At 41.1% G+C, this 7,928-nt stretch overlaps 2 protein-coding genes across 2 annotated transcripts in view; both read left to right on the forward strand. All coding sequences in view use genetic code 11, as the record gives it.

Annotated features, from left to right (window-relative positions):
- Nucleotides 1–1,048, forward strand: part of EGR_06842 (Reticulocalbin-1) — a gene marked incomplete at both ends in the record, with an annotated part of 2,280 nt that extends 1,232 nt beyond the window's left edge. The window contains 2 exons of the mRNA XM_024496091.1: nucleotides 195–387; nucleotides 867–1,048. Of these exons, the coding sequence (XP_024349511.1) occupies nucleotides 195–387; nucleotides 867–1,048 (375 nt within the window). The remainder of the gene's footprint in view (nucleotides 1–194; nucleotides 388–866) is intronic.
- A 2,078-nt stretch (nucleotides 1,049–3,126) lies between these two features.
- On the forward strand, nucleotides 3,127–4,724 carry EGR_06843 (Splicing factor 3B subunit 4; the record flags this gene model as incomplete). The annotated part of the gene is made up of 3 exons (XM_024496092.1): nucleotides 3,127–3,290; nucleotides 3,781–4,225; nucleotides 4,302–4,724. 3 exons carry the CDS (start codon nucleotides 3,127–3,129, stop codon nucleotides 4,722–4,724), a joined length of 1,032 nt encoding a protein of 343 aa, XP_024349512.1.
- Between the last annotated feature and the right edge of the window lie 3,204 nt (nucleotides 4,725–7,928).

Raw genomic sequence — 7,928 nt, forward strand, 5'->3', positions numbered from 1 at the left:
AGGTACAAGAAGGCTAATTGAAAGTCCGAAAGTGGCGTCTCACCAATACCAAATGATGAACCACCATTGTATTACAAAACGAATAAAAAGTTGAACAAAAGCGCGGAACTTCCGCACGATAGGCTTTGAAATCCATGTCAAATGATTATTACGATAATTTGTTTCGTTGTTTTTTGCATGTTCCTATTACATAGGCCGTAGATGATGAAATAGAGAGGTTTACGAGAGCAGATATGAATGGTGACGAGCGGTTGGATGCGAGGGAGCTCGCAGGTTTCAACTCGCCATACCACTATCCACACATGGCACCCTACGTTGTGGGTGAGATGCTGCACTACCAGGATTACAATGGGGATGGAAGACTGGGACTAGAAGAATACCTAGCCAGTGAGTTTTTCCCTCTCATAATGAATGCCTAACGAAGTGGTTAAGAGGTGTAGACATCTCCTTAAGTGGTCTCCTAATGTACCATTGTCGCATGTAAATTCACCAAATAAGCTCGACTTGACCTTAGTGTGGATTTGCCATAATGAGGGGTTGTGATGGACTTGTAGCCGATTACCTTAAAGCCGAGAGCATTTACGTGACGGACAATATGTAAAACATGGAAAGGCATAATGGCAATGTTAAGCCTAGCTATAATATAAAGTGTTGATGGACTTTTGTCTATTTTTTTTAAAAAAAGAAAGACAAACTATCACCTTTTAACATTATCTATTAGCATGCAAAATGGATGAGTTCCATTTTGTCAAAAAATGGACTGTACATAAAACCAAATCAGCACATGTCCTTTTGTAAGGTATGGTAGAGTTCATAATTTATTGGGGCAAGCCATACCTTAATCATACTTGATACTTCCCTTTCAGATTCGAAGGATAATGAAATTTTGGAGTACGAGAAGGGACAGTTTTCGTCTATCGATAAAAATGGGGATGGGTACGCAGATGCGGAAGAATTGAGGCTTCATTACATTGAAGGTAGGCATGACGGTACCACACGAACGAAAAAGGTCAAAATTCCTAAAAGGTCCTCTAGTCGACTGGCGTAGTTACCCAAAAAATGGGTTGAAAACATAACGTGGGAAAAAAATTAGCTGGCAACTGAAACAACGGTGCATGCGCTCTAGGCCATTTGATTCCTCTAATTGCAAGTGTCTCATAGTTGCTACAATCCTAAGCTAATGTGCACTTTTATTCGTGTTATCTTTACAAATTCGCAGCTCTTAAGTAGTTTCCTTGAGGTGATAGGCCATTATTATCAAGCATGGTGCTGATTTATTTGAGACACTCAAATGCCCGATTGTAGAATGCATTTGGCTCCTCCTTCATAGAATCGGGGAGGTACGCGAGAAATGAAGCGGACCACTTGCTAGCGGAGTCGGACTTAAACTCCGACGGAAAATTGACGAGGGCAGAGGTTTCCGAGGCGTATGAAACATGGCTAGACAGCCCAGCCACCGACCATGGTGAATTGCTGCGTGATGTAAATTTGGATCAACTATCTCTACAAGGAGGAGCAAGGGATGAGCTTTAATGCCTGATTATGCGGTCATATTAATTCATTCATAAACTTCTGATCTTATGCACAACAAATAGGAATATTGTTGGGCTGCTTATTTTACGAAATTTAGCACTTGGGTGGAGCACTATGGTAGCGGATTTGAACTTAACTTAAAAAAAGGTATGTGTTTTCTGCAACAACCGAGCCAATAAAATATGCCAAATTTGAGAATGAAAATTTGGAAGGCCTCAATAAATGGCATTGAGTCATAGATACATTCTATCAAACACAGCTGCTTATAAACCATTTTAGTAAACTATAGCAAAGGATCACTTATCATCGCCTAAAGAGTTACAAGAATCATAAGTCCAGTTTAGGATTGTTCACATCAATTTTATCATCTGTAATTTATCACAATCCTGTATATCCTTTAACAGACTAAATTCTCGGGAATTGTTTGTAGTATCTCCCTAGGACACAGCAATATTCTGATCTGAATTTCTGTGGGACAAAACGGATTAAGAAATGCGTTTATAAGCGTTGGTTTATTTTTTTCAAGCCACACCTGTGGGAAATGTAGTGCGTGCTTAACTGATTAGTCTTTTTGGCATAAAGCGAGTGAATTGGACCAATTTCGTGTCCAGGAAATACAATCTGAATTATCCACGACTTCAAGTTCCCTTTTAAGTTGAAAGAAATCACAGTAGTGGCTTTGAAACCCACTTGAACGAACGGATTGATTGGGCTAGGGCTTGTTTATTGGTAAATATAGATGTAAGCGAGTGTAGGTTCAAGGGAATCTGTGTTTTGAACTCTCTTCTGCCTGGGGAAAGTCTGACGATCCCCCGCTACAAAATCAGTGCTTGCTGAAACATTTGCTTCTAGAACGTACATTTAAACAACGTGTGTACTGCAGTTGCATAACAGAGACCGTAGTACTGCGATACAGAAGGGCGGAGAGGCTACTGACATAACTCGGGCTATGGCGCCTGGCGGAAGTAAGATTAGCGGCAATTTAAGTATACATGTACTATAATGCATAACTAGACAAAAAATTAGGCAAAACACGCCTCTATAATCCCTGTCTCAATAATACATGAGATTTGTCACAAACCAATAGAATTTGATCCAGAAAGAAAGTGAACTTAGTGCAATTATTACGAAAAAAAGCAAGCAAAAATCTTACTTAAGGCGCAGAACAGCATATTCTGAGTGAGTAGCAGCAAAACTTTCAAATAAGGGATAAGGATTTGTGAAAGCTATCGTGAGATGCAATACAGGAGTGAAATAAAGCTTCAATTTCAATTCTGAAAGGTTGGTTAACCAATCTAAACTGTCAACTAAGGTGGGAAAAGATCATGTTCTTTTGTATTTACGAAATATCTGTTTAAAGTGGGGTGAATCGTAGTATATTCTGAAGGTTTATTAAATAACACAATGTCTGTGCACCACAAGGACATTTTTTATACACACGTATATTGCTGACTTCTGAGCAATTACTAAATAAAATAGTTTTATCAACAGCTTGTGGTAAAATAAAAAGTTTCCTTTAAATGCTTTTAACGCTTAAACGAAGTGACCGCACTATTCGAGTAAACCGCATTTAAAGACCTGCTCTTGTTCGCAATGGCCACAGGACCCGTGGAGGAGCGCAATCAGGATGCTACTATATACGTGGGTGGGCTGGATGAGAAAACAAAGGAAGCAATACTCTGGGAGCTTTTTCTGCAGGCGGGGCCTGTTGTAAACGTTCACATGCCTAAGGATCGGATAACAGGACAGCATCAAGGGTGTGGCTGCTCGCTTTCTACTTTTCTAATGCGTATTCGCTTTATCATCTCTAGTGTTTTAGTTTGTTGTTGTTTTTAGTACTTTTTCTTGAAGTGGTAATGTGGAACGCATGACTTTTAGACACGCATCCGTGATTTTGATCTGATTACTTTAGAATCCATAAAAGTGTAAAAAATTCCCTTAATTCTTTTTGTATGGCATTTATGCCCTAAAATGGTCCGGTTGATGTCTTTCTAATTGTGTTTGACAGCTCTTCTGGAATAGGTTCTTACCAATGAAATTTGAAATTCTTGTCTGCGTTCTGCTCCGTTTTTTCTCTAGCCCGGATCGTCGTTGCCTTTTATTTCTGCTGTTTTGGTTATTATTAAAAATCCCTTCCTTTCATGCCCCGATCTTTGTGGTTTATTAAAGAATGATAAGGTTCTGTCGAAGTAGTGTAACTTAATTCGTGTATTTTGCTATCTCTATGATGCATTTGTGGTTTGCTAGATATGGTTTCGTCGAATTCTTATCCGAAGAAGATGCAGACTACGCGATGAGAATAATGAACATGATTAAACTTTACAACAAACCCATTCGCGTAAACAAAGCCAGTGCCCATCAGAAGAATCTGGATATCGGTGCCAACATTTTCATTGGCAATCTGGACCCCGAGGTGGATGAAAAATTGCTCTACGACACTTTCAGCGCCTTTGGTGTCATCCTTCAAACCCCGAAAATCATGCGCGACCCTGAAACTGGCAATTCAAAAGGTTATGCCTTTATAAACTATGCCAGCTTTGAAGCCAGTGACGCTGCGATTGAGGCTATGAATGGGCAGTATCTGTGCAACCGAGCCATTACAATCTCCTACGCTTTTAAAAAGGATAGCAAAGGGGAGCGTCATGGATCGGCAGCTGAACGTCTTCTCGCTGCTCAGAGTCCGCTCTCCCAAGTAATCAATTGTTGGAGAAGAATTGTTCTTTTACATGTGGCGCTTCATATAGCGGTTGTTTTGCTTCTTTGTTTAGGCTGATCGCCCACACCAGCACTTTGCGGATGCCCCCATCCCTCCACCCCCACCACCTCCAACTCTTCTGGCCGCGGCTACCGCGGGTATTCCGGGTGCAGTGCAACATCCGGCGGCGTTCTCGACACTCACCGCAGCCGGTGCCGCCTCTATGCTGATGCCTCCGCCACCGCCACCTCCCCCGACAATATCGCTGGCTCCCCCGCCACCTCCGCCGCCCCCGATGTTGGGAGCCGCTGGAACGGGACTGATGCCTCCACCGCCACCACCACCTCCGCCAACTCTCTTTGCCACTACGGACGCGGCGTTCCATGCTCCACCTCCACCGCCTCCTCCACCGCAGTTGGCAGGTGGGGTCCAGCCGTGGGGCTTGGCGGGAGCTGGGATCCCTCCTCCACCACCACCACCTCCACCCCTTATGTAGACTGGGTGCCTGTCTCCCTCGCCATGTGTGTGATTGTTTTAAATGCCTTTGTGATGCGGCATCTAGAGTATGCTTGTTGGTTGGACTTTTTCCCTGTAGGCACTTAAAGGGTGTAACAAAGTTATCAGACTTTAAGTGGCGCAGCTCTTTCAGTTTATCTGCGGCGGTTTCTGTTATAAGTCGTTTCGTTCTGTTGATGGAACCATCTCGCACTAGGGTGTCGAATCCGATATCCCTGGATTTGGATTGAGACGGTATTTTGTTTTCTCGTACCGGTGCGGTTGGAGTATGTGGACGCCGTTAGTGTGGTGAATCTTTCAACCATCGCTCTTACTGGTTCCAACTTTTGCGTGTAATCGGCAGTAAAGCAACCTGTTGTACGCCCAGTGAGTCGTTCTGAGCGGGAAGTCTGCGGCCGCGTGTGTACGGTCTCGCCATTAAAATGTGAGTAATTAGTAGGTTAACTAACCGAGAGTGTAAAGTTCTTACTGGTTTGGGTACTGATAGCATCTTTGTGGTAAGGTTCAAGTTCTCGCAATTATAGTAAAAAGCCTGAGGTTTGTCAGATCGGGGAGTTGGATGTCATGCTACTGGTGGCCCTTTTGCGTAGTCGGTTCTTATCTTAAAAAACAAATGAGTTATGTATTTTTGAATGGAATGCCGTGGTGTACACGTTTGGACTAAATATTATGATAGTAAGGTATTCAGGACGTGCCGTCATTCAGTTAGCATGGGGTTCAAATGGTTGCGAAGTTTCGGGTCAAGGTTCTGCGGGTGTGTTTGGCATTTTCGAGAAGTGTAAGTCCAGGCATTATTTTGATTTACTCAACTAACCAGGGTGGTCGTCAGCTTTAATTGTTTATGTAATGTGGCCACAAGCGGCCGTAACCCTAACTCACCTAAGCAGTACAAGCCTGGAATAGCCACTTTTTCTAAGTGTGATGTGGCACCTTTTAGTGATTGAGATACAGTTGCTCCCAAGTTTGCGACACTATTTCTGGCTATTTCTGGTTATCAACGTCGGATGAAACAAGTTCCTTGTAAGGCTAAGGATAAGTAAATATTACAATATATATAAAATACGACTAAAATAGGGTGCGGATTTGAGATAGCAAAATGCCCAAACATTAGGATGATTATAATCATGAAGGATTTTCACACTAATGTGTTTCTTATTTTGATTTTGGCTACCAGGTAAATTTTACTCCTGGGATATAATTGTGTTTTGGTTCAAATCGTGCTATTCCTGCTTCTAGTACTTCAGTCCTTATCTATCTTGGAAATCCGTTGTACCTTGTAATATCAACCGAAAGCATTTAGACGTTACAGTTCACTGCATCAAACAGGATCTTGGAATTCCGACCAGTAAATTCTTTTTCCTTCTTTTAAGAAGTACAAAGGTGCCTTACACGCCTTTGTTTTGTATGCATCTCTATTCAGAATTCGATGCGAGGTAAGAAATCACTGCTACTAAGTACACCCTCTGAAGATAGATAAGTATACACAGTGTTTTTAGGAGGATAATACAGTACTGTATTCTCTATCCAGGCAATTTGCTAGTCGGGTATTTGTTAAAGCCCAATATCATTCTATTACACTGCAATTACCGACTGCCACTTATAATATTGAGTAGGGAGAAATTTTTTTCCAGCCCATTTAATGCGCACAACGGATTTTTAATTCATATTGACACATATAGTCAACATTGTAAATGATGTGATACCTTTCATCTTCCCATAAAATTCAAATGCGGCAATATGTATATCCTCGAAGCGCATTTCTATTAATCACTTCGGCGTGATGTGTTGCGGAATCGAATTCCCCAAAGTGGGAAGAAAAAAATGGCTCAGTAGCATTAAATACTAGTATAAGAATTATTCATTTGTGCTGATTTGATTTAAGTTAAAAAGCACAATTACACCCTGGGAAGGGAGAGAATAAGAACTATCGAAAATTCGTGAGGAATTTTAAAACTAAACATTTTGAATGGTCCTGCTTACTTTAATTGCATCCCATGCAGATGAGTACGCCTTTACTGCATAACACGCACTCATACCACCCACAAGATTCACTGCACCGTAAATTACCGAGCCACAAACTGTCACAGTTATTCCTCCTCAAGGTAGGGAATGAACGCTGAAGAAATTGGAGACTCCCACGTCGTATTCGATTGGCGGGTTAAGTAACTAAGTGGCTTTTAAGGCTTATAAGGAAATATACTATTATAGCATACTCGCACAGTGCTGATAAGTAAGCGTATTAATGCTCCTGTACAAGGTTCTAAATATTGTTTGAAGTTCATCTGCATAAATATCATACTTCTTTCCCTCAAGGGTAAGGTTCCAATGTTTTTTTTCAAATGGTATTTAACAAAGGAAATACATTAATTTATTTTGTGCTGTTGTGATAACACCCCGGAGGCAATGGACCATACACTGAATTATCAAGTAAAGATTGCATTATTCTGGAAAGTACGTTAGCTACATCATGACTTAGATCAAGCTCTTGATAAAGCAAAGTAAATTTTAAGTGGAATCGACAAATAAATTCATCGGTTGAGCGGTGGATGTCGTAACATTGATTCTACTCAATTTTCAACATTCCTGTTAATAGTACAACTAACCCTTATTTGTAATGAAATCCATCTTTTAACGGCTGTGACCTTTATTCAAAGCTGCGCGTTTATTAGGCGTCTGCTTCCTTCTTCGGTTGCACAATCACATTGTGATGGGCGGACGATTTCCGTGTGATAGTGGCAGTGGTAGCTCAACAAAAAGGTTAGCATTCCACACTTCGCAGGCGCTTCACTAGGGGATAGCATAGAGGTGATAAGGAATAAGAGTAAGACCATATTTTAATTTCTATCCACTTATTCAGTCGGCAAATTTCAAGTTATTTTATAATGTAGAAAAGCTAATTACATACAATATTGACACCACGACATGGGTGGTTTGTGGTAAGGTATACACTCAATATCCTTTCTCCCGAAGATCGTTTTCATTCAATTTCCTCAGTGCTTAAAACCACCTCATTAATTGACTTTAAAAATTCGAAATAATTAGGGCAAATGTAGCTTCAGACCGCCAAGACGATCCTTTCATTGTGATTCAATCTAACGCACAGTATTTAAATAACGGAAATCATGGCATAAAATACTGCCAACTTAACCCCATCAGTAGTTTCATACGAATTCTGTGAAAGAAT

Source organism: Echinococcus granulosus (genome assembly GCF_000524195.1).
Source record: "Echinococcus granulosus chromosome Unknown EG_S00064, whole genome shotgun sequence".
NCBI classification, from domain to species: Eukaryota; Metazoa; Platyhelminthes; class Cestoda; order Cyclophyllidea; family Taeniidae; genus Echinococcus; species Echinococcus granulosus.